Source organism: Corvus kubaryi, unplaced genomic scaffold (genome assembly GCF_017639235.1).
Source record: "Corvus kubaryi isolate FWS band 111438036 unplaced genomic scaffold, C.kubaryi_AGA036_p1.0 68, whole genome shotgun sequence".
NCBI classification, from domain to species: domain Eukaryota; kingdom Metazoa; phylum Chordata; class Aves; order Passeriformes; family Corvidae; genus Corvus; species Corvus kubaryi.
Genome location: NW_024582056.1, coordinates 7628671 through 7655403, shown reverse-complemented (window position 1 = coordinate 7655403; position 26733 = coordinate 7628671). Strand labels below are relative to the sequence as shown.

Here is a 26733-nt window from a genome sequence, read left to right as displayed (position 1 = left end):
ATATTTCACCATGTGGTAATAGAACTAGTTCAAGTATTATGTAAAACTGATACACTCTCATCTTCAGTTGTCTGAGGTTTAGTGTTTAAGCAACAAGTGTTACATGTGCCTATAGCTAATTCAGGTCAGGATCACATCCTTCTGCAGAAAGATGTGTGGTGTAGGATTAGCTATATAATAAGGAAGAAACTACAATGAGTACTCCTGGTATATCTGTACTTTTCCAAGAGGAAGTATTTGATCCGGCGTTCACAATAGGGGTTGAGGATTACTCTCCATATAGACATACCCTTGGTCTCTCACCTATGGGTGAAGCCAGTTCTGTGGAGATCCTGCTTCTACCACTGCCCTGAGTCTGTGTGCAGGAGAACCTGGTGTTGAGACAGCCACTGGCACTTCCTGTGGCTCTCACAGATTCTCCTTTGAGAAGGATTTGATCATGCAGGAGTTTCTGCTGATGAAAGATCCATATGGTCCAAGGCTTCCAGAGTTTTTCAGGTAGCTCTTGAGTGTCCACAGGATGTCTTTATGTGCAAAATGTTAAGTCTGTCTTTCTTCTCCTGTAGTGCCTATTGCTATGCAAAGGGGTCTGGACAGGCTGGATCGATGGACCAAGGACAATTGAGGCGCAACAAGGCGAAGTGCTGGGTCCTGCACTTGGGTAGCTGGAAAGCTGCCCATTGGAACAGGATCTGAGGGTGCTGGTCAACACTTGGCTGAACATGACCCAGTGTGTGCCCAGGTGGCCAAGAAGGCCAATGACATCCTGCCCTGGAACAGCAATAGTGTGGCCAGCAGGACCAGGGCAGTGACCATCCCCCTGTATTTGGCACTGGTGACGGCACACCTTTAGTCCTGTGTCCAGTTCTGGGCCCCTCAATTCAGGAAGGTCATTGAGGTGCTGGAGCATGTCCAGAGGAGGGCAACAGAGCTGGTGAAGGGTTTGGCACACCTGTCCAGTGAGGAGCGGCTGAGGAAGCTGGGAATGTTTAGCCTGGAGAAAAGGAGGCTCAGGGGGGACCTTATCACTCTCTACAACTCCCTGAAAGTATGGTGGAGTGGGGCAAGCATTGGTCTCTTCTCTCAGGTAACAAGTTACAGGACAAGATGAAATGGCCTCGAGTTGTGCCAGGAGAGATTTGGATTGGAGAGTAGAAAAACTTCTTCACAGAAAGAGTTGTCCAGCATCTGAACAGGCTGCCTAGTGGAGTCATCATCCCTGGAGATATTTAAGAGGCATGTAGATGTGGTGCTTGGGAATGTGGTTTAGTGGTGGACTTCAAAGTGCTGGGTTAACAGCTGGACTCGATGATCTTAGAAGTCTTTTCCAACTTAAATGATTCTATGACACAGAAATGCACTCTGCAGCTCTTCAGCCACATCAAATTTTGTGGCATGGGACTAAAAGAAAAAACAAAAATCCTTTGACCTTGCTAATTGAACAAATAGAATTTTCTGTGGCTGACAATATTGCATCATCTTCATGTCATTTTTACAGGACTTTTCTGACTGTAACCACACTGTAAACTATGGCCAGAGGTGCATTTTCAAAGCTCAGATCTGAAGTTTCTAAGTAATTACTTTCCTAAATTTGAGCCTAGTGATGGTAGCATACCATGTATTACTGCAGCCAGAAAAGAGATTAAATCTAAATAGAGATAGGGAAACCCCTCAACATTTGTTTATTTTCTGCAATAGCTTCTTTTTGACTAATCTGAATAGGTTCATACCTGGAAAACTGGGGTCAGGGAAGCAGGCTATTCTTTTTTTTTTCCTTGCCAACCATTGACAACCCTTCAACAGCTTCCAAGAAGGAAAAAAAATAGAATGTTTAGAATGTTAATTTAAAAAAAATATATATCCCTGATCTTTCTGTATGGATTTATCTTTTTCCCCCATGAAGGAGAATCTCTCAAAAGCCTGTAGCATCTCAATAGCAGCTGAGATGGAACATCTTAATTCCTTCAGATGCAGTATCATACATCTGGGGCAATTTTTGAAGTATTTTTTTAAATGTTGAAAGATAGGTGGATGGGTAAGTATTCAGAGGAACACACATATCTTTAAACAGACTTAGAACAAATCTAAAAGGAGTGGTTTTCTGGTTGCTATATAACATGCAGTTATACTTATGCCTATGCAAGACAATATTTTGTTTAACCTTTTATTGATAATTGCTGAAGGCCAAAATAGTAAACTCTTGATTTCCTGCATTTCAGAAAACAACCTTCTCCTTTCAGATGCCTCTGGCAGAAGAGCACAGTTAGTGAAACAGAGCACTGCTGGGTTGAAAATACTGCCAATGCAGATGACAGCAGCACTTTGTCTCCATGGAAATGCTTCATAGCTTGAGCCATGCCTTGCCCCTTCAGACATGCTTGGTACAGTTCCCCCTGTCCTCCACCTTCTTCTCACAACCTTCCTAAAATGCCTTTCCTGCAAAAGGGAGCGATCCTTTCAATAGAAACTTATAGCTCCACCTATTTCCCTTTTTCTTTTACTTCATTTCAGGTTTTCAATATCTTTTAAGCATAACATACAACATAGTGCAGAACTGGCAATTCTTTCTACACATCTTTAAAAGTTCAGATATTTAAAAGTAAACTTAGTGCTTTCTTTTGTCCATATTCCTACTGCACAAGTCCATAAAAGATGAAGTAAGCTATAGTTGTTGGTGTCTTGAATTTTTTTAATAAGATCATGTCAGGGTATTCCTTCTCCACTTCTCAAAGCCTTCAAACTTACTAGGAGTGTCAGAGAAAAGAAGGAAGTGTGTAATACCAGTTGGATTGCATATTTACAGGTTCATTGTTCTTCTATTGATTTTTATTCTCATTTTTACTTGCTCTCCCTAGCTCCTTGCTGAAATAGCAGAAACATCTGCCTCTTTTCCTTCATGGATGAGAATCATTTATGAGTCCCAGATTTACCAACAGTATCAGTTAGTTCCAGCTAACCTCACTCCTGGTTTTCTTAATTACTTTCCATCTGCTTTTCCTTCAGTCATCTTGGTTAGGAGAAAAATGTTGACAATCAACTGACTTAAGTTAGTTATTTATTAAAGCAATACATGAATTGTTGGGTTTTTGTTTTTTTTTTTTTTCAGAAAGCATTATCTTTGAATTGGACATAGTTGAAAAACAAAATGCAACAATTCCAGGACCTGATGACAGAGGGGGAAGTGGTTTGACTTTTTTTTAGCTTTTGTATTTTTCTTATTCTAAACTGACTGGTAGTCTTAGCCACCTTTTAAGCTGAAAGAAGCACAATTTGGATTTGATAGTTGTACACTCAGCTCAAGGAAAAAGTAGAACTCCAGAAGTTGCTGTTAGAAGGAGCTACTGTGGGCAGGCAAGGATAGTCCTACTAGGGTTTGGGGGTTTTGCTCTTGTATTTTGTTTTTTACTTTTGTTTTGGTGAAGTGAACATTTATATTCTTCTTTTCCCATGACTTTTCCCTCTTTTGGCTATGTTGCTCCCTTGGACTCCTACTGGGACAGCAGCATTGAACTTGCAGTGCTGAAAAGATGATTAATGATAGGCAAAACTGTATACAACATGCACTTTATTTGGGGAGGAGGAGCGTGCAGTGAAATCCTGCATTGGAGAATTCTAGGCAAATGGTGTGTGAAATTGTTGACAAATTGCTCTCATTAAACTCACTAAATGAGTGCTTTCATGAGAACATTGGCTTGATATCCCCATTTATAATGTAACTTCTACTTGAAATTGTGTGTGCTGCTATTCTTATCTTTTAAACCCTTGTAACAGCTTTAATGTCTTGATAAAGCCAACCATTGTAGCTGTCTTCACTGTTCAGTACATGGGATGTGAAGGGAAATTGCTGAGGGTGACTTCCATAAGTGGTTTTGAATTATTCATTAATTTATTACTACCATTTTGAACCCGGTCACTAGAGTTCATAAGTGCCAAGAAATGGATTTAGAAATGCTTTAAGTTCCTCAGAGTCTTTAACTTGATCCCTGTCAATGAAAGGATCAGCAAAAAGACAAAAGTCACAAAAGCGTCTGTTTTAGGAAATGCAACTCTGTATTCTGTTTAGCCTTGTTAATGGTTGAAAGCTTCCAGAAAAATTAAGTCTTAAAGATAATGGTGTTTGTTGATCCAGGACATTTACCAGCATTTGAGTAAGGTCAGTGTAGACTAGGCACTTGCCTTACCAAGTTGAATTCTGGCCATCAGCCTAAATATGCCTGGTTGGGCAAGGAATGATGTGTGAAGCCATCACAGGGAGAACTACACAGACTACTGAGACCTTCAGAGAGGAAGGTCAGGCCATGGCCTAGTGCCCAGGCTTGTACCACACACAGCATGTGCTTGTTACCAGGCTTTAGTGTGGTAAAAGGGAAAGTATCCATGCAAAAAGCTACCACTGTTAGCTGTTACCTTTAATTAAGCAGTTGCTTTAGCTGCTTCAAAGGCCTGGGAGATAACAGCCAATCCATATTGAAAGATGATCCATGTGATGAAATGTTGAAAAATCTCTGTTCTAAACCAAACTAAACTTATACCCTGCAGAAAAATGACATAAGTATAGATATAAAGCTGCACGTGTCAGCTGACACATTTTCTGGGGCAGTGTTTGTGTCAGCCCATGCAGGAGAAGATGCCATCCACATCATCAAGCATTTTCTTCTTGCCTTCGCCACCCTGGGAGTCCCTGAAGAAATCAAAACAGATAATGGGCCTGCCTACACCTCTCGTAAGTTTGAAGATTTCTTCAACCAATGGGGAATAAAACACAAGACAGGCATACCTAGCAACCCCACAGGACAATCCATCATAGAAAGGACCCACCAAACCCTCAAAAGAGTCCTCAATCAGCAACGGAGAGAAACAGAAATCTTGTCTCCTGTTGAAAGACTCTGTGAGGCTCTCTATGTCATTAACTTCCTAAATGGTACATCGTCAGAGCCTGACCCACCAGTACTCCACCACTTCTCAAATTCAACTCAAGCTAAGCTCACAGAGAAACCACCAGTGCTGGTAAAGGACCCTGAATCACACCAGGTCTCTGGGCCTTTCCAATTGATTACCTGGGGGAGAGGCTATGCCTGTGTCCAGCTACCATCTGGCCCGAAGTGGTTCCCAGGAAAAAATATAAAACCATACCTAGGCCCTACAAACACTGCTCCTACAAACACCAACAAGAACTCTCCTGAGTCAAATACAGGACCTCCCCAAAACCAGACCAGCTCTGCATGGAGGCGAAGACGTCGCCGAATGCCCACCAACCAGGAAAAAGATCGTCCCACCACATGGCAGCAGACGAAACAGAAAGCTGAACAAGAAGCTATAGCAAAAGTCAAGCCGTAGGCCAGACACAGCCTGAAAAACTGATCCTTAGTTTATATGTTATCACCCCTTGTTACCCCAAAATATCCCCTTCCCTCAACCCTTGTCAAACCTCCTTAAACCCCAAAACTTCCCTTCTCACCACAAAGCTAACAAATCTCGCTTATATTCCCTCTCAGAAGCCCCATCCCTGTCCAAAGATGAAATTTATCTACTTTGGTGCTGTCCTCACCGCTGCCTCGATGTTCTTCACCATACCACGTGCCTTCAGCTGGCTTGTCCCACAGCCTAGCCATAATGTTTGGGTGACCCTAGCAAAGACACTCAATCAAGACAATCTGTGCCTGTCCATGGGCAGCGTAGACAACCCACTCTCTATGTGCCTGGTAGGAATTCCTTTAGTAGCAGATGATTGGCCCATCACTAACTCAGAGCTCCTCCGCACCACAGGTAAGAGGCCCAACCCGGTAGACACTTGGGATGAGTGGACAAAGATTCTGCCAAATGCTCGAGATGAACCCCAAGAATTAAACCTGCTGGGGTCCTCCAAAGCAACATATTGTGTCAAATTTTATTTTAGACTGCAAAGCCAATGCTGGCCAGGGATCGACCAAGCAAAAAACACATACAGAAAAGACACATCACCATTTAACAAAGCCTATAATAGTCAAGATTGGTGCAATTACACCAGCCACGTACTCTCTGTGTCCACTCTCCACCCAAAAGTGTTACCCTGGGGAGTGTTTCTTGTCTGTGGTGACAGAGTATGGGCCGGGATCCCCTCACACCTCCAAGGAGGTCCCTGTAGCCTTGGCAAGCTTTCTACCCCCACCCCAAATATCACATTATTACATAACTGGAGACAAACAGACACATTAACATGGCAAAAGAGATCCTTTGCTGAGTTTGACGAAAGTTGTGACAGCCACATTTACAATTGGAATAAGGCAGGACAAGTTGCAGCTTCCGTGTTCACCCCTTGGTTAGCTGCACTCAAGGCCCTTGGGGATATCAATCACCTAGGGTGTTGGCTAAGCAAACAGGCTAATGCGACATCTGCCGCCTTGAGCGATCTTTTAAGAGATGAGGAAACTACCAGACACGCAACCCTACAGAATCGAGCAGCAATAGACTACCTACTGCTTGCCCACGGACATGGCTGCCAAGACTTTGAAGGGATGTGCTGCTTCAATCTTTCTTCGCACTCAACATCCATCCAGGCAAACATCCAGAAACTACAAGAACTAGTAAAAGACCTAAAAGTAGATAAGAGCCTGGGTCAATGACCTTTTTGGATGATGGGGAGTAACAGGATGGATTGCATCTTTGATTAAGGGAGCTTTGTGGGTATTCATTGTAATTATCACTGTGTTACTTATGTTCTCTTGCCTCCAACGTTGCTGCAGAAAGGCTGCTGGGAATGCCTTTTTAGTAAATACAGAAGGGGGAGTTGTGGGGTATGCCCAGCCCCTGCCCTGGAGGGATTCCTGCTGAGGTAAGAGATTTTGTAATTGCCCAGCAGGACTCCCTGGAAAGGCAACCACTTCTTTGGTCACGGCGAGAAAAGACAGACCCACAATCCTTTAGGAGACCCTATGCAGATCCTCCATAACCCATTGGCCTTTACCCATCCCAGATTCTCTGTAACCCATTGGTCCTCACCCATCCCCTGTATGCCTATAAAAGCAAGCCCTCTGGCCCCTGTGCAGAGTGAGTTCTCGTCCCTGGCTCCCCCCTTTGCCGGAGGGGACCAACAATAAAGCTACCTTCCGTGCGGAACCAGCCACATGAGCCTCTCGACTCTCTCTCTGGTCTGGCTTGGCCTGGAAGCTGCCCTGTAGAGCTGAGCTGGAATCACGAGCTGACAATCACTAAAGAGCTGACAGCCTCTGCAAGGGCCCCTCTGCCAGCAGCTGAGGGAAGATACCGGGCCTCGGGAAGGCGATTCCTTTTGGGACCATCTCTCTGGACTGGTCATCTCTTCCTGGGTCAGAGCCACTGACCCCATCACCAGCTGTAATATAAAGCTGTCTTTGTGTTGAAGACTGATGGTAATTTTGAAGAGGAATCATAGTACGGATATATTGTTGACTACTGATCTACTTGGGGTAAAACCAGATGTGGCTGATCCTTCTTAGACTGTACCATGAGAAGAGCTGCTCAGTTTCCCACATTCAGGGAAACTTCAGATGAGCTCCATCCCTTTGCAAAACTGTTTTCCTGAATATGGTATCTCTCTGATGTAAAAATCTAGAATCTAAAATCTATTCTGTGGCTATGATATGCTGAAGCTAAAGCTTAGGTGGTAGGTTGCACTCTGCATTGTCATCAGGTGTTCGTCTGAGCAAAGTTTTGGGGTAATGAAATGGGTGGACTCCTCCTGGAGCCATTGGGGAGGGGGAGGTTGTGTGGTGAAGAGTCCCATAATATGGAAGTATCAACGAAAGTCAGATGGAAAAAGTAATGCTTCAGCTCTTGGCTCACTTTGTAGTAAGACCACTGTTATATTTCTCTTAACTGCAAAGGACATGCACAAGAGATTTAATATGTATGAGCAAAAATCTTTAGAACAGTAGATCTGAATGTTAAAAAGGAAGCAATGGTACCTTGTTTCTCAGAAGCAATCCACTGGTTTAGTTGAGCCAGAAATTAACCTGCTAAATGATGTCTCATAAAATTTCTGGAAATATTAAACACATGCTAATTGTGCTGGCTTTCCATGTGGATACTCTCTTTACAGTGAATTCCCAAATTAGTCATAGGCACATGTGTCCTGGTTCTGGCTAGGTAAGGGTCAATTTTTCCTGGAAGTAACCAGGAAGGGCATGGCCAGGATGCTGAGGTTGTTCTACAGCACCTCACATCATGTTCAGGGAGTGTAGTGGGGAAGGGGTCCCTCCTGGTCATGTAGAGGGACATGAGTTGTGGGGGTAGCATTGTGTTCCTCGTGGTGAGCTCTCATGTGGGAATCACTCTCCTCTTGTACACTCTGTTATTAGTACTGCTGCTGTTATTGCTCATTTCTTATCTCATTGCTGTTTCCAGTAAATTGTTCTTATCTCAGCCCATGATCTTTACCTTTTGTGTCTCCAGTTCTCCTCTCCAGCCCTCTGCAGGGAGGGAGAGGAGAGAGCGAGCAAGCAGTGCATGGTTTGGAGCCCTTAATTGGGAACACTATATTGGGGAATACTATTCCTAAACCACGACAATATAAGACAAGGCAAGGTGTGTGGGGGGGAGGAAAACTGGAGGGAACCCTTTCACTGAACATGCTGCATTGCGTGATAGAATGACTCTGCTGGGACATTTGCCATCCACTGGGGCATTTGCCATAGGCAGAGAATCTTGGTCTCTTATGTGGAAAACCTCCTAGCAGAGCATACAAACAAGACTGTCCTGTTGTGAGGGGAAGTACACATGCTCTTCATGGGCTGATACTTGAACTGTTCTTTTGCATCTAGACAGCTGCCATCAGTGTCCCCTGCAGGTTCATGGCTGATGTTCACACCTTATCTTTGTTTCAACATGTGAATGCTGATGTTTACATAGACACGCACTTTTCCTTCACTGTGGCGCAGTAGTCCAGCCTGCAGCACTGAAAGAGCTTCTTGTGCATGCTTCTTCATGCATCCATTTTTCTCAGCATACCACACTACTGTTTACAAACCAAGTTCTGGTTCTTGGTTAAGAGTGCAGGATGTGGTGACAGTGGTATTAGTGTTACTGACAACGGGGTCACCATTGGCTGGCTTTGCCTTTGGGAGAAGGCACACACAGCTTGCTCTCAGTGCGTGCAAGCTGCCTCAGAAGAAACCTAGTTCAGCTCCATCTGGGAGTTGAGTGACCCAGTGACTGGGCAAGATATGATTCTGCCAGGCCCATGAGGAGATCTAGGGTCAGCAAAGTGACTTTTTTCCCCTCACTAAACCTTGTACAGAGCTGTCTGTGAATTCTTCACTGAAAACTGAGGAAGTCAAACTAAGCTTGGAAGGAAATCCAGGCTGGCTGTGCAGGGAGTGACACCACCAATGGAAAATAGGACATTTTAGCTGCAGGCTGGACAGCTCAGGTGTGATGTCTGAGAAAGTTCTGAAACACAACAAAACCGTCTGACTGAAACTTGGTGAAACTCCCTTTAGCATGGCTAAATTTTGCTGCCTCTCCTTACGAAAAGAAGAAAGAACTGGGAGGGAGTTCATCAGGGCTGAACAATTCAAGAGCCACTGTGAATTTTATTAGAATGTTTTGCATTAACATCAGTCTGAGGCAGAAGAATGGAACTGGCAGCATCAGTGGCCAGAGACCAGAAGAAAATTGGTTCAGGGAATACTCACAAAGACTGAATGTAGAAGGAAGTTAGTGGAGATAAGTGTTGAGGAGAAAAATTCTGTGGAAATGCAAGAGTGTGCTTTGGAGGTAAGACCGTAGAGGCAGGAAGAAGGGAGGGAAGGTCAAAGGGTGAAAGCAAGCTTTTTTGAGTGAGGTGTCTGGCATACATGGGACAGAAGAAGCTGAGACTACAACTAGCCAGACGGGAAGAAAGGATGTGAAATGAGGCTTTGGTGTGCATGTGGTGTAGCTCTGTTTGTGGGGGTGGTGGTCAAAGCAGAAGAAACTGTGCTTATGGAGGTGCAATGGTCAGAAGAAGCTTGGTCTAATGGAGCGTCCTTTGTCCAGCACCCTGTGATCATGCAACGCCTGCTGCTTCTTGAGAAGATACACCTCACTCATACAAAGCTTTGTCTTTCCCCAGTTTTGATTCCTGCAGGTTGTTTCTAGACAGGGGTTTCCAGAGTTTGTCCACATCCCTGTGTAGGGAGTGCCCACAGTGTGGAGGTCTACTGTGAACATCCCCGGCACAACCCTCAGCCTGCTCTGTTTGTCACTGGAAGGAAACCTGGCCACGCCAGGAAAGAAGGCCACAACTTCTTTCCGAGAAGCATAGAAAACCATGGTGCTTGGAAAGTCTTATGTTTCCATCAGTACTTCTCTTAGTCCAACTAACAGCCCCCTGTTTAGCAGAGTTCAGGCTTCCAACCCTGAAAATCCTTGCAACAGATGTCAATGTGATGAGGCAATGTATCTTAAGTTCATTCTTTGCTCAGTTTTTGGAGATTGCACCAGCCAACACTGGTTTTTAAATCAAATGAAAAACCTCTATGTTAAAATTGCAAGGTCAGACATAAGCTGTGAAATGCCAGAATTAATTTGGCTTCCACAGTCCCACTATGTCTCATTGTGCCTATGCATTAAAATGCCACAATTTGCATGATTGCAAACTGCTTCTGGGACTGAAGTGGTTTTGCAGTGTTGGCTGAAGGCCTCAGCTTTGTCTGTTGTGGAAGGTGTACTCGGGACAAGGCAGGGGAATTCAGGATGGTGGTTCTGGAGCTATACACAGCCTTCATTCCTGTGTTTTCTAACACTTGAGACTTAGGAGCTTGGCTTTTCAAACTCACTATTCTTTTCAACAGATTTTACATGTAATGTAAAACATGTTTCAACAGAGTCTGAACTTTATTTATTGCTTTTGTTGTTGAAGAAGGGAAAAATCAGATCCTAGTGAGGATTTTCTCCTGTAAAACTGAAAAAAAAATCAGCAAAAATGTCTTAAAATCTCAGGTTGGTTGAAAACTTTTAAAGATTTGAATTAGTTGAAGTTCCGAAAGAAGTTTAAAATAAAACCGGATCTTTATTTAATAGAATTGCCTGTACTTCATCTGGTCTGTGGTCCCATCAGACAAACCTATCAGAACATAAACTCATCTTATCCAAAACGTCCTAGAACTTGAACATGACCTCAATTGAGTGCATTTCAACCAGACCTATTGAAGTCATTGTGGGACCAGAGCCTTTGCTTGGCTGGAGCAGCCTGACCTCATGCAAGTGGATGCTAAGAGAGTTCTCAGCCAGGAGAACAGGCTCTACTTAAAGCTGCCCCTTAAAATACAATCCGAGCTATGCTTAGATCCTGCAGCTTTTTAGCCATGTAGATCAAGCCACTCATAATGATACTGAGGCTACTAATGAGAAAATGGCACATACTCTGAGGTCACAGGGCAATAACTTTTATCTATAAAGATGATCTAGACTTTTTCTTTCTTTAGGAGGTACATAGAATTAATGGATCATTTTCTAGTTAATGAAACAATATGCTTTTGATAATGGTTTTAAGTTGCCAGCAACATATTAGTCAAATTTCTTTTGGATTCTTTTTCCCTTTACAATGCCCAAAAGCAGTCAACACAGATATTATCATGAAGCATTCACAAAATATATGCAGCCCTATGAACATGGTGATGTAAAAGTAGACTTAATTAGAAAAATATCACTTGGCTTCTGCTGTCATTAAAAGGATACAGAATTTTTTAACATTTTATTTAAATTCAAATTGTGAAATAAAATGCTTAAAATGCTCAAGGAAGGAAAGGAAAGGAAAGGAAAGGAAAGGAAAAATCAAAGCTTCTTTCACCAAATAGGAAACTAATCCTAGATTTGCTGCTGGAATTTTAAGACCTGAAATACAAATGGCTTTTAAATTGAACTTTGACATAAGGCTACTTTGAAGTAGCTGGAGGTTTTTGATATTTGTTTATTCTTTCTTTCAAAGAGGAAAACTTGGACTAAAACTGAAGGAAAAAACCTTACCAAAACAACTGTGGCAAAATTTTCAAAGCCAAATTATTTAGTCCTGGAATTGCTGTGACGATACCTTATGGAAATAGTTCTGCTGCTTTCAATTTTTTAAATTTTATTTTTTTAATCCAGAACCCTTTGTTTGGCTTCTTCTTCTAAAATCGTTGTGGTTTTGTTCATGAAATAGAAAAATGGTACATCATGAGACATGTAATGTACCACAGAGGGAGGCCCATAATGAATAGAGATGTAATACAAACATTCCCGGAAATGACTGTAGCAACACATCCAAATAGAAATATTTTGGCCCATAGCTTTCTTATTTTTCCTCAGTTCTAATAATTTCTAAGTTCCTCTTGCTGGGACAGGATACAAGTCTAAGAAAAATGTACTGATGTCTCCTTATGAAGAAGGAAAGCGTAGGAAGGCACATCTCATATGGAACAACAAATCTTTCTGTCTTGCAAAACCAGCATTTGATAGTACTCCATCTCCTTCCCTCTGAAGTGGGTGTGTACTGCTTGTATTAAGAGGCAAAACCACCAAAAGTTGTTGTTCTCCTTACAGAAAGCACTGCATCGCCTTTGGATCATTGAAAAGATGGCAGAACTGATGCGCTTTCAGATTCTTTGCACCATTTTGAAGGTGGGAGTGTCTTAAAGGGTTATTGTAAACAGCCTCACATAGGAGTTTTATGATATGGTTCAGACAGCTTAATTCAGTCACAGCCAAGAGACTCCTACCAGTCCTTTGTACTTATATATAAATATACTATGTAGTTCAAGCTGGAAAATCGCGATGTATAAGGTATGGACCAACTAGATTGCCAGGAGAAAAAAAAAAAGGAAAAAAAACCTACTACAGAACTTTGCCAAGAATGAGTGAAACATCCCTGAAATTGTTGAAAGAAAATATCTTCTAAGTCTCATGTGCAGGCACCATAAGGTTACTAAGTCCCAAACCATATGTCTGAACATAATAGGCCTCCCAGGGTCCCACAGTGCATCCCACAATGAACCGAGGGTTTGGTAAATATGGAAGGGCTGTAAGATGACTCAGTCCTAGCTGGAACTTGTAGGCCCTCTTTGAACTTGCATTTCCTAACTTCTCTGCTCATGTTGATGTTTTTGGGCTTATGAAGCTCCAAGTTTGAGTGTCCTAATGCCTTTCATGAAACAGTTACCCATTGTCAGCAGCATCATCTGTGATGGATACATTTCTGGCAACATTTTAATGTCTTTATTAACAAAATGAGTTTGGTGCTTTTTTTTGTCCCTGTGTTTGTCCCTGTGTTCTCTACCTCGTTCTCCTGTAGAAAGAGTGTAACAAAATGTGCAGCAGCAATATTCAGTCCTTCGTCAGAAAGCTGTATTCAAATTTCCTAGACCAAGACCTTCTTTCCTCTCTAGACTTTTTCCCCATGTGGTTTTTTTTTTGTTTGCTTGTGTGTTTTGCTTTGTTTGTTGGTTTTTTTGTTATTTTTGTTTGTTTGTTTGTTTTATTGGTTTTGTTTTTCTTTCCTTTTGGTTCTGGTCATGGTGGAATATTCCTGGGAATTATGTCATAAACTTGACAGAATGGTAACATGTCTGTCTAATGTCTTTATTCTTTACAGTGCTCCCTAAACAGTTGAATTTCCTGTCTCACAAAGCACCAGCCTATGCTGGTTTTGATAAGCAAAATTACCCCTTGGCAAAGGAAGTAATTTCAGTTGTGGTGCATCAGATGTTGAATTTTGAGGGAAACTGCTATATTCCTTATCAAGGAGACTTTTTTTTTTCCTGAATGATGTAAAATTATTTACATACAGCTATGTACTTGGGTCTGTGTGAGGTGATGTTTCCAGCCAGTCTGAGAAATTTCTCTCTTACATGTCAAAAAGTTTGCACAGCTTTCTAGGAGTTAGGAGTGGGATCATTTGCCTTCCTAGTCCTATGACCCATGCAGGAAAACTTTCAGGTTGTTGACTGCCACGGGATGCAGAGCACACGGTGTGACACAAGGAACCTCAGGAGTCGTTTCCAGTGGGTCCTCCCATCGCTGTATTTCAGGCTAGAATTAAGCACAGCTGTGCTGCACATGGAGCAGGGACACGTCTTGTTTTCAGCCTGCATGTGCTCTCCCACAGCTGGGGACTAACGCTGCCCTGCGGTACTGGCAGGGAGGATGGTGTGGCTGGGTGTGCTGGCCCACAGCCGAGTTGGGTGGGAGGGCTGAGTGACAAAGGTAGGCTGCTGTGCTGTAGAGAGCTCTATATTTTTTTCTTTACCATCCTACTTTGCCTAGGCGAGTTCCTAGCAAGCATTTGGGGTGTGTTTTTGAAACTCGCACAAGCCACACAGCAGGAAAAGAAGTGCTTGGTTGTATGTGTTTGTTGGTAGTCTGTGGGCCCATATGTGAGCAGATATTGACCTTGCCCCACAACCATTTACTGTCTTACAGAAGGCAGATTGCTCCCCCATTCCCCTGCCCTGCCCCTGAACAGGTAACACTCTAAAAGAAAGTAGAGGATGTTAAAAGCAGACACTTGTGTCAAGACCTACCTGCTTTGGCACAGTACTAAGTTTGTTTAATATCAGTGCTTAGAAATTAACCTTTGATTACAGAAACCTATATTTTTAGACTGATTAATATTTTGTTTCAAAGGACCTAGGCTGGTCATTTGATGAGTCTGACCCCAGAAGGCACTGTTTTCTTAGAACTTCACTGATTTTTGAGAATTGAAGGGTGTGTGTAGCATTGTATTGTAGTATTCAGTATTGAATCAGGACCAAAACTTTTTTACAAGGAGAAAGTTAATGATGGGTGTCCAATGGGATTAGAGCCTCATAAACATTGCCTGATTACTTGTCAGTCATCTGTGGTGCTGGTACCTATTTCAGCTTCTGGTAATTAGCCCATCTCTTAATGAAAATACGCTTCTTTTTTTTTTTAAATTAACCCCCTCATCCCCAAATCTTCAGGTTTTAGACACCTTTTCTGTAGCTATGTCAGTGCTGATACTTATGCCTCTGCCATTTCATATGCCGTTTGTATAAGCTGACAAAGACACAATTAGCTCAGAATTATTTGTACATGCAGTAATTGTCTTGTGGGTGTTGTGACATGTTTAGGAAGACAGGCTTTTTCATACATATGATCACAGTGTGGTGCAGGGAAAACTGCTCAACTCATGGTTTTAATCAAATCAGCATTAAAGTGGTTTTGTCTTTTTAACAAGGACATGCTGACCTGGCTGATGGTCAGTATGAGTAAACACCAATCATAGATACTTGCAAAATATTAGTAAAGAGCTTTGAAACTAATCCTAAAAAGTCCTAGTCTCAAACATGTATTGCTTTGGGCAGCCCACTCCCCAGGCTGTGTGGGCTGCAAGCTGACAGCCCTCTTCTGGAAGTGTGGGTTCCCCTGCTCCCACACACATCCTGCAGGTTCCTGTGCAACCACATTTCAGGTACGGTAACATGTACTGTGCTGCTCCCTGTGCTAACATAGGCGCCACAAGACCTCCTGCACACCTGGGGTGGGGATCCCTGCTTGTTACACCCTGCCCTGCCACCAGACAGAGAGCCAGCACCATCAGGCCAAGGCAGAGAGATACCAGCACCAAACCAGGACTGCCTGCTCCAGTGTCTCTCTCCACCTATCACAAACTTTCATCCTTCTTTTTCACTTTAAAATCTGGTTCTTTCCCAGATAGCCTTTGATAACGCCCGATTACCACTTAATCTGGGTAACAGTTGCATGGAGCAAATTTAATTGATGTTTTTACCTAGCCCATTGGGGCTAGGTATCCTCTTGGGATTGGCAGTTTTTGTATTAACCTGGTCACGTGCAGTTTATCCTCACTCCCATTTGACAGCATCTCTTGTTATCCAGCCCCTTTTGCCAGGCAGAGGTGGTGTGGGCTCTCATGCAGTAGTGAGATTGAAATCCTTGCTTCCCAAACCTGTTGTTTGCATGGGCTGCACTCGGGAAAGGCACTTACCCCATTAACGACCTCCACTATCCCAGTAGTCCCAGTGGTCTTGAGAGTCTAAGAGTCTGTCTTTTAGGATTAAAGAAGCAGAAACTGTTTTTTAAGAAAGCTGAATTAAACAGAAACATCTCATCCCAAGGGATGAGATATATCCCTATGGGATACCTGAAGAACTAATTTGGGGGATGTTCAACATTTGGATATTTTTTCTTGGATGTGGCGGTAAAGGCTGGGAGTGATTCACTGGAATTGAGTGACTGTGGGAATACCATTTGCAAGGAGAAAATAGCTCGAACTCCGGAGTAGCTTCCTCCTACACACGGTGACTTTCTGTCAGCCCCTGCGAGTTGCACGGGGTCGGGGGTGCCGCGAAGGTGCAGAGCGCCTGCCCTGCCCGTCGGAAGGACACCCGGGCAGGGCCGCCCTGGGCGGGTCTCTGCGAGCAGCCCCCGCACCATCCCCGCCGGGCGCTCCCGGGTTGCTCTGTTGGGAGAGGGGGACGCAGCGGGGCAGCGGCCGCAGGAGCCCCGTGCCGGGCGCTGTGTCTTTAAGGGCCGGGGCCGGCTCCGGGCTCCATCCTCCCTCCATCCCCATCCCCTCCCTCCCCCGGCCCGTCGGCGTTGGGCGCCGGGAGGAGGCGCCTGCCGCTAACAAAAGTCTGCGGCGGAGGCTCCCTTTCCTCCCGCCCCGGGCAACAAGTGGCTGGCGGCGGCCTCCCGGGGGAGGCGGCAGCAGCGGCCGGGCTGCGAGGAGGAGGAGGAGGAAGTGGAGGAGGAGGAGGAGGAGGAGGAGGAGGTGGAAGGCGGAGCGGCGCTGAAGCATCGGAGGAGCCGAGCGCCCGCCGCGGGGCGGTGGAGCCAGCGCCCGGAGGCCGTCCCGCCCGTCCTGCTTGTGGATTATAACTGGAGCCGCCTTCCTTGTCCTGACACCCCGGCTGAAAACCGGGGCAGGCAGGGCCCACCGATACATCGCGGTTTTGATTCTTTCACTTTTAAAGTTTTTGGGTTTTTTTGTTTTGTTTTTGTTTTTTTTTTTTTTTTTTTTTTTGTGAGGTGGGGAAGGGAGGGTGTCTGCCACCCGAGAAGAAACGGAGGAGGTTGTAAGGTTGTAAGGCTGCTTTGCACATGTCGCCGTGAAAACTTCTGGGGGCTGTTCCCCCGCCACTGCCCCAGGGCTGCTCCCCGTCAGCCCCGCGGTAGAGATGCTGAGCGGCGGCGTGGGAAAGCGGCGACGAGCATGAAGGCGGCAGGATGGGCGCGAACAATGGCAAGCAGTACGGCAGCGAGGGTGAGCTGGGAGGGCCGCAGGAGGGGTGCTGGAACAGCGGCGGGGTCCTCCTGGCCGGGGAGGGGGTGACCGGGCGAGGGGCGCCGCGGCGGGGTCCTCCTCTCCCCGGCCGGGACGACCCCCGCCCGGATCCGCGACACAATCCTTGGGCTCCCGCTGCGCCCCTTAAAAACACCCTTAATGTTTAATGATTTTTTTCACTCGATAGGAGTTTAAGTGCTGTCTCAGCTCAGGATGTCGCGGCAGCGACGAGGCTTGCTATTCGAAGGCAGCTCGGGAGTTATGGCAGCGGAAACTTTGCTAAAAAACTTGTAGAGCGCTCTTTGTAATCCTTTTCTGCTCGTCTTTATATCCCAGGATCCTTATATTATGCAGTATGGCATATGACTGCTTCCTGTCTGAACAGAAAGAAAGAAATTAACCCCGGCAATGGTTGGGGGGAGAGTTAATGTTCTCCAGCTGTTATCCATAGATTGTACTCCTGCAATTTCGCTTCAGTGAAACTTTAGTGGGTTTGGTTTTAGATAGACAGGGTCTGATTCGTTCTTGTGGAAACCTATTAGTCTCGCTGGAGTTGCATCAGGGATGAATTTCAGCTGCTTTGCTTCTGGTGTGAAGGACTACTGGAACAGTCAGCTGGTGTTAGACAAACCAATGGCAAGTACAGAAAGTTTGTCTTCCTGCCAGCTAGTTTTAAGCTTTCTTTAACTTTTAGCTTTCTTCTATATATATTGCCCTCCAAGTATTTAGCTAACTCTGTAGGATATATGTCTTACCCTTGGCGTATTGGGCAAGCATATAGGATCTCCACCACCCCCTTTTTTTGTTGTTGAGGGTTTGTAGGTGGAGCGAGGGAGATGATCTTGTGGTCTGCTCCATTCTTTGGGAGTCCAGACGGCAACTGCCAAAGAATACACCTCTCACATCCAAAATATGCATGAAGATTGTGTAAAGGAAAGGGGAAAGACGCCACTTCTAGAGCAGATTCTGCAGTTCCTTTCATTTACTGCCAAATGAGCTCTGCTTTCTGAAGAGTTGATGAAGTCAGATGCTTTAAGCTATTCTTCCTGTTGTGGGGTTTCAGTCAATTGATAGCATTGCTAGAATAACTCCTGCATAAATGGGGTGAACCTGGAAGTTGCAGTCAAAGCCTCTTTGGATCCCTCCTGAAAGGGGAAATCTTAGTTTTTCACCAGAGTTGAAAGGGTCATTGCTGATAGTTCTGGTCACTTGCAAAAAATCATGCTGCTGGGGGGTGTTTACCTCAATGACAGGAAGGCATGGATGCATGCCTGAGCTTTCTTGTGGATTCAGAGGACTGACTGCTTCAATAAATGTACAGTTTCTGGGGAGGAATGTGACTGACACTGAGTCTTTTGCAGCCCTCAGTGAAGGGAAGGAGAGCTTAACTGTTCCGGAATTACCTGATAGGCACTGTGAGGAAGAGGAGGATTAGTGCTATTAGGGTGTTCTTAATTAGTTCGTCTCTCTCCTACATTCAGAGTGGAGATTGGATCCTGGGAGTGCAGACTACATGTGGCAAAATAATCTTTGCAGTACAGACCATTACCTGTGTTGAGAAGTAGGTGGAATAGTGGTTTAAAATTAATATAAATTTTAAAAATCTCCAAACCCCATGACCAAAACTTCATCATTAATGTGCCTCATAGATCGTGTTTCCTGGTAACTTCTAAGCGTCATCAGTTACAAAGAAACTTGGGGAAGCACTCATGCTACATTTTCCCCTGAGTGATACAGAGGAGAACAAATCTAAACCTGATAAAGGAAGGCCTTTTTTTTTTTTTTTTCCCATAAACTACTGGAGCTTTTGGTGCCTTTGACAAATGAACCACTTAATTGCTGTAAAAAGTTGCTTTTTAGTAGGATGTGATTCTGCTCCCGGGTGGAGGGGTAACACCAATTGCTGTGTACTTTAAAAGCAACCTGAATATTTGTTTGGAAGTTCATGGAGTGGTGCCTGTGGTACACAGTTTTCAGCCTGTTGGGCTTTGTAGGCAGATGCTGTTACCACGGTGTGTCATTTTAGGGGTGGAGAAAAGTACCTTAGCTTAGCTGAGCTTCTTGAATGCTGTTTTCCCATTTGCTGCTTGCTGATATCTTAGGTGAGATTTCAGGAAGACAACTGCAAATGATTTTTAAAATGACTGGGTTTTTTCACATAGCCTTCCTTCCTTTCTTCTGTGGAACTGCAGAACTTAGTGAATTTGCCCAAATTGGTTCTCATCTCAATATTGAACAGATACATTAGGGCAAGGATAATTCTTGCTCAAGATACCACTTCTAAAATAGAGAGCTATTATGACCAGGAAATCTGGTGTTGCATGGACTGCTACATTGTTACACTTATCATTAATACACTTCTTTTAAAATTCACATCAGTGCTGTGTATGTAATAATCTCAGGCAGCTAAGTGTTTGTGACTGACCACATAAACTGCATTGGGTTGCATTTATTTAGTTGGTTGGCCAAGGCTTTATTGCATGTGATTTTATTGGAAGCTACAATTGTCATGTTAAGATGCACAGGACAGTTGGATGTTTGAGGAGTCTAAATTAGTATCGAGTTTGGTGAATAATTGACAGTGCCTTTGAATGTATTTGTTTTCCATTAATTTAATTTTCTAAGGCTAAAACTTGCTCTGAATGAAGCTTAAATGTAAATAAAATTGCTTATCTGAAAAATCATGCCATGCAGATGGGATATGAATGCAACACTCATTTAAAAATTTGTAACATAATAATACATAAACAAAACTTTGTTTACAGGAATTTACCTATTTTAAAATGTCAACTATTAAATACAAGTTTACTTTTCTAAGTTTTCATTTGGACTTTTAAAATGATTTTTATAAGGGTGATTATTCCTGGAAATCTGTTTACCTGAAAAATATGTGGAGGTTGAGATTTCAGGCTTGTTGTAGTATGCTGTAGATTCAGACTGAAGTGTTAAAGTTTGGAAGGAGTCTTTCTGAATGTGTTTCAGCAGTTGTGTTTGAACAGTGCTGTTGATGATAATAGATAGTAATAGATCACTGGAGCAAGAAATCCACTTTATCATGGAGCAGAACTTGTAGAGTTTTTGCCTATGCAGTGGAATCATCAGTTACCTTAGCAAGAGTCTTACTGCTGTCTTTCACTTTCTTGCCATGGGGATAAATCATTCTTCTTTCTCTCACTTATTTAGCTCTTTGCTTGTTTTTAAATAAGAGGAGGCCTTGTGTCTGATAGTGGATGGAGCAGTCTTTTGTTGTAGAAGCTACCAAAAGTCAGGTGTATTTAAGGACCTCTCTTAAAATGTAATGCTGTGGCAGCTGACCAAACAAGACCCTACTCATCATCACAGATGAGTGGACTGAATCGAAGGATGTTGCCCTTTAGCTATTGCCAAGTTGATCAGACACCTTGGCAGTGTTTCCTTGTACTTTGCTGCATGCTGTGCTGTAATGTTTCTGCCCAGAAAAACCTTCTGTGCTGGGCACGAGGCTGGGTGGGTGCTGACTGTAGTGCCAGCTGTTGGCATGGGACTTTTGGGAAAAGGCTGACTGGATGCTGTCCCTCTTACCACCTGAGACAGTTCCCCATCCTCATGGGAAGGACTTTAAAACTGCAGGCTTCTGTAACATCAGGAAATTGGCTTTGTGATATGAGTTGGAGGAATAATCTCCTTTCTTATGTATGAAAGGAACCTGTGACATTGGGGTGAAATAGTGCTTTGCAAAATAACTAACTTTTCAACATGTCTTCCTCACAAGTGACTTCCTCATTAAACTGAGACCATTAACTGAGACCAGTCAAATTTGAGAAGAGCTAAATAATGGTACAGAGTTTTGACAATACCGGTATTCAGACCATACGAAGGAATGTCTTTTTAATAAGTCAACTGTCCAGAATCCTGCAGTTGTGGATAAAACTTTCTTTGGGCACCTCCTGCACTTTCTCCTTCTAGAAGCTGGTCTAGAGAGGATTGGTGACAATGAGCAGCAGCTCCAGTTGGTCAGCTAAAATGTATCATGAAAGACTTGATGCAACACAGGAACCTGGTGCTGTAGAGAACAGAGGATGGCAGGGGAAAAATAGATGAAACTGTGGGAGAAATAGATGAAGTAGCAGCTCAGACAAGGAAATCAACATCCTTTCTGAATCATAAGCCTTGTTGACAAACTTTTCTTTGTGAATCTGAATATTTAATTTGGCAAGATTTTAATGCAAACTCTTTAGGAATAACTTTCACTCAGTTCTTAGTTTGAAAATGTTCCTTCTCCAAACTTTTACTTGTGGTGTTTTCTGTTCACAAACCACTTGGAGGGAGAATTCCTGTGTAGATCCCAGTGTTCTGCTAAAGTAAGCACCAATACAGAAACCTGCCTTTGTCATGAGATACTGTTGCTATGAAGCACAGGCAACACGGTTTCACAAAGGTGGCTTTAATTATGATGTGTGACCTGGTATACAGTAGCTAAAACTCTCTATGAATTGCCAGCCTGTAGCACCATGGAGCAATGGTCAGTCTGTGTTCATTTAGGAGTATGATACCCTCTCAAATCTCTCCCTTCAGCTGGAGAGCATGGTTAAGGTCTGCATTATAGACCCAGACTTTCAGACTTGTCCTTTTTCTGGAAGGTGCTGTTGGACACTAACTCCTTGTGAATGCTGCCTTTCATTTCAAACTAGATCTCTGCTAGTTCAGTGATGCCAGGTGTTCTGACACACCTGATGTCATGTATGGAAATTTTTTTAATCCAAAAGTTCTGGCATTCAGGACCTATAGATTTTTGCATATGTTAGAATTTGTTTCTGCAAAAAGTGTTGCTGGATTTACTTCACATGCACTGCTTACGTCAGCTGTGAAAAACAGTATACCATGATAGTCTTGCACTATTTTGTTTATGAGTTGAATCATAATCATTTATCAATTATTTATATTGGTGGTTAGAATCTGTGAAGCCTCACAGGAAATCTTAATGAGGGTAAATGGCTGGGAATGGTAATAAATGAGCTTTTCCTACATTATTTAATTACAAAAGTGTGACACCCCCTTGAGGTATCTTCCCTGTGTACTGCATCTTTAGCAGCAAGGGCAGTTTTTCATCCTGGTATTTGTTTTTTTTTCTTTCCCATGAGTTTCCCATGGTCAAGTGAAGAATCCCATCTAGTTGGGTGCCAAAATGCTCCTAAGCTGTGCATTTTTACCTCACTTTGTTTTGATGTCTGAGTTGCATTTACACAGTACTATTTGAGCTATTAAACATGAAGTTTAGTATATCACATTTAGCACCATCTTACTTTACTGTTCTGATATTTTCTCGAGTGATCTGCTGAGACAAAATATCTCTCTGCTCTGATAGAAGTATTTTTTTGGGTTTTGGGGTGTTTGTTGTTTTGGTTTTTTGTTTGTGTTTGTTTGGTTTTTTTGGGGTTTTTATGTTTTTTTTTTTTTAAACCTTAACAACCTCCATGGGACTACTGTAAATATTAAGGTGCTAATCAATGGTGCTTTTTGTGTGCACACTTGCTTACGTGGTTGTATTCTGCTTTTTGGTACTTGTCCGGTGTCGGTTCTTGCATGTTACCTTTGGCTGGATTTCATGCTGCTCCCTTCAGAGAGATGAGACTTGCCTCTTAACAGCAAAGCTGGGGTTGGAAGTAGGGCAATATTCCAAATGTCAATCCTTCAACCGGTGTTGTTTTTTTTAAAAAGTGAATTTGCAGTCCGACAGTGGCCAACTGCTGTTAACCAAAAGTAATCTTCAAAAATGCTGCTTATGATGCTCATTTTTTAAGTAACTGTCTGCTGAGCGATTCAAAATGATTGTGTGTGTGTGTGTGTTTACTCAGTTTGTCTCCAAAAAGTAAATTTGCTCTAAGCTCAGTGCTTATGTTGCATGTTGCTGTCTAGATCACATGGCAGGGGCAGGAGGAGGGTTGGGCACAGCACTTAAGTGAGCTGCTGTGCTGCTGTCAGTTTCTCATAAAACAGAATTTTCTTTTCTAAAAAAAATGAACAGCCTGTGTGTGGTTCAAACATGTGTGTTTATACACACACACACACAGAGCTACAGATTTGTAGGAGATTTAGGCTTTAAAAAGTTGCTAATTTTATTGATAGCTTTTTAGAAAGCAACTTACTGACTAACATCCATCCTATTTCATAAAATGTTATTGTTTCATAAAAGGCTTCTTGGGGAAGGAGGGGTCACTTTTTATTTTATTATTTTTTTAATAGATATTAGCTAACTAACTGTACTCTAGGGAGTTATCTTTGACTTGGTAGCTTTGCATGGTGCAAGATTAACTGAATGCTCTCCCATACATTTAAAAAAAATAAATGGTTACCTGTGTTCCAGTCCGAGGCCTGAATAAACTTTGAAGCTGGGGATGCATGACATGGAAAGCTTCCAGCAGACCTGTCTCAGCTATGGTAGTAGGAGTCCAGGACTTGCACATCCTTGTCCTTCTTTTACCCACTCCCCAAAGGCATGGAAGGAGATGAGACTGCTTTGGAAACTTCTCTAAACTGAATTTGAATATCCTTCTACCAGACTGGGCTTCATAAAATCCAAACTGAAGTTGATACTATATCATTCCTTGTGAGGGGGAAGAAATAAAAATCTACATGTATTCAGAACTGGGTGAGTGGTTTTAAGTCAAAACCGCTAACCCCAAAAAACTCCTCAGTGAACTTAGTTTTCTGGCGGTTTCAGTCCTTGGCCACTTCTGGATTCCTTAGTTCTGTGAACAATTCCTAACTAGGAGTTGGTTTGCTCCTTCGTGTGTCTTGTTTGTGTTAGGAAAGTGACTGGCAGAAGTAAGTGGATGGCATTTGAAGGCTGAAATGCACAAGTGGTTTATTTCTGCTCTTCATTTTATAGTTAGCTATGCCCTAATTTTTAATACAGGACATGTGCTTTGCTAAATTAGGACAACTATTTAATTAAGGAGTAGAGACGTTAAAAAGCTGGAAAACAGGTGGTGGGCTGCCAGTAAAATCTGTTCCTTCTTGATAAGAAGAAGAAATATGCAACACTTTCCATGTGTATAGATGTGCAGCTTGTGATTGGATAGATGAGCTGCGGGACTTTGTTATTCAAGTAGCATGTAATAACAGGTATTTAAGAAGAAGGTTCCTACCCTGTGCCAATATCCAAACTCAACAAAAATAATTTGTTGGCAAAATAGACTCTTCACCCTATGCACTTTTGTGACCTCTGCCTTAAACAAGTAAATGGGGAAAAACTGTTGTCTTTTGGGGATTTTTTAACCCTTTTTTACCCTTCTTGGAGTAAAGTGAGCAACAGGAATCTCTCTTTCATGCCCATGTTTTGAATCAGGAAATTCCTGTCTGCAATACATAATTTTGTCAAATCAAGATCTGAAGTCACGTGGCACTTTTCTTTCTCAGGGATTTGTGTACAAATGTGTATAATAGCTGCAGTAATGCTCTACTGAAGTCTTTCCAAGCAGCGTAGTAGCTTGGAGGAAGGTGTTTTAATACTCTTTTCAGTAAATCTATTTTAAAAATTATCTTCCTCAATTTCGTCTTTTGTTCCTGTGAAAAGAAAACCAAATGAAATTCGCAGATGACATTATAAAATGCGCAGTTATGAGGTTGGCTGTCTTTTTGTTCTGATCTTTCTTTTAAGAAAGAAAGAGAAGTCCAAAAACCCTGGCATAACATCAATGATAGTTAACTAGGAAGAGACTCTTTTGATCGAGAGTCACACGACCTTGTTTCACAGTAAAACGAGCATTTGTATCGAGTCTAGTTGTCACATGACAATTGTAATCTTGTCAGTTCGTGGGGAGTCCAGACTTTGTGTGACTGCATGCTTTGTGGAGCAGCACGCCATCTATTCAAGGCGCAGATACTTTGTTGCCAGATTGCACACAATCCTCCTTCTGTGTAAATGGCTGCACAGAGAAGAGAAACTTTGACATTTTTCTTAAATTGTGTAATAATTACTTAGGGTAATTTTGCTTAAATCCTATCCTTGAGAGATAGTAATGCTATTGTGGGAGCTGATGAAGACGAAATGCACTTATTTGAGAGTTTCTTATGGTGCTCATGGCTCTTGTATTGTTTTGTCTCTGTCACAGTGATGGCAGTACTTGATCTTGTTCGTCACTGGAGGGCAAGGCGAAAGGCAGCAGCTGGTCACCAACAGACGTACCCAACAGATGTTTTTGGGGTTTTCCTGTAGTACCGAGTAAAACATATTTCTATTCCAGTTTTTCATTTGCCTTTTCTTTGACACTTTATAAGGAAGTTGCTTGTGGCGTCAACATGGAATCATGGAGTAGTTTGGATTGGAAGGGACCTTTTAAATGTCATCTAGTTCAATCCCCCTGCAATGAGCTTCAGGTTGCTCACAGCCCCTTCCAACCTGACTGTTTATGTTTCCAGGGATGGGTTATCCAACACCTCGCTGTACAACTTGTTTCAGTGTTTCACCACCCTATTGTAAAATAATTTTTCCTTGTATCTGGTCTAAATCTTTTAGTTTAAAGCCAATACCCCTTGTGCTGTTGCAACAGGTCTAGTAGAAATCTGTCCCTATCTTATAAGCCCTCTTTAAGTATTGAAAGTTTGCAATAAGGTCTTAAAGGAGTCTTCTCTTCTCCAGGCTGAACAACCCCAACTTTCCCCGCCTGTCCTCATGGAAGGTGTGCTCCAGCACCGTGACATTTCTGTGGTCCTTCTCTGGACTTGTTCCACATCTTTCCTGTGCTATGGTCTCCAGCACTGGACGCAGCACTCCAAGTGTGGTCTTGCATAACCTTTTTAAAATAAGGTTGTGGAAACAATAAGCTATTGCTGGTTTATGTGGTGAAAATTGTTGATATACAACTTGAGCTTTTAGAATTTTTGAAACTTCAGAATATACTAAAAGAAGTATAAAATGAGTCTTGTAGCAGGAGGATTTCAATTCCAGTTAACTGCCAGCCCTGCTAGCATTAAGTTGAAGCTAACTCTATGCTCCTATATGTCAAGAATATCTGTGGCTGACCTTCCTCCTCAGGCTCACGTATGAGTGTACTCTTTTGTACAAGCAGGCCAACAAGCCTGAAGGTCCTCATCTGTTTTTAGCATGGGTTCTCTTATTCCAGAGCCTCTAGTTGTGGATTTTTTTCTTGTTTTGGAATACTAGACTGCCAGTGGAGATCTGTACAGACACTAAAATTACATTACAACATTTTCCAATCAACTCTTGGACATATTTTAATGTCTGTAGAACCTGAAGTACACAAACCCAAAGATTGGAAGTGACACCTCTGGAGATCTCTAATCCAACCTGCTTCTCAAAATGAAGCCAACTAGAGCAGGTTGCACAGAATATTGTGCTGTCAGATTTTTTAGCACCTCCAAAGATGAAGATATTACAATGCCCCTGAGAAGCCTGTTCCAGTGCTTGGTCACCTGTAGGTTTTAAAAGAAGAAAAAAATGCTTTAATGTTTAAATGGAAATCTTTGTATTTCAATTTGTGACTGTTCCCTCT

At 42.8% G+C, this 26733-nt stretch overlaps 1 protein-coding gene across 2 annotated transcripts in view; it reads left to right on the top strand.

Moving 5' to 3' along the window:
• FBXL7 (F-box and leucine rich repeat protein 7) overlaps positions 1-26733 on the top strand; it is a 287995-nt gene that overhangs the window by 92222 nt on the left and 169040 nt on the right. The window contains exons 1-2 of one of the 2 annotated variants that reach the window (XM_042048814.1): positions 16590-16696; positions 16727-17218. The exons of the other annotated variant lie outside the window; for it this stretch is intronic. Of the exons in view, the coding sequence (XP_041904748.1) occupies positions 17182-17218 (37 nt within the window). The 5' untranslated portion in view covers positions 16590-16696; positions 16727-17181. Of the gene's footprint in view, positions 1-16589; positions 16697-16726; positions 17219-26733 lie in introns of those variants that run through there. 2 annotated transcript variants of the gene reach the window in all.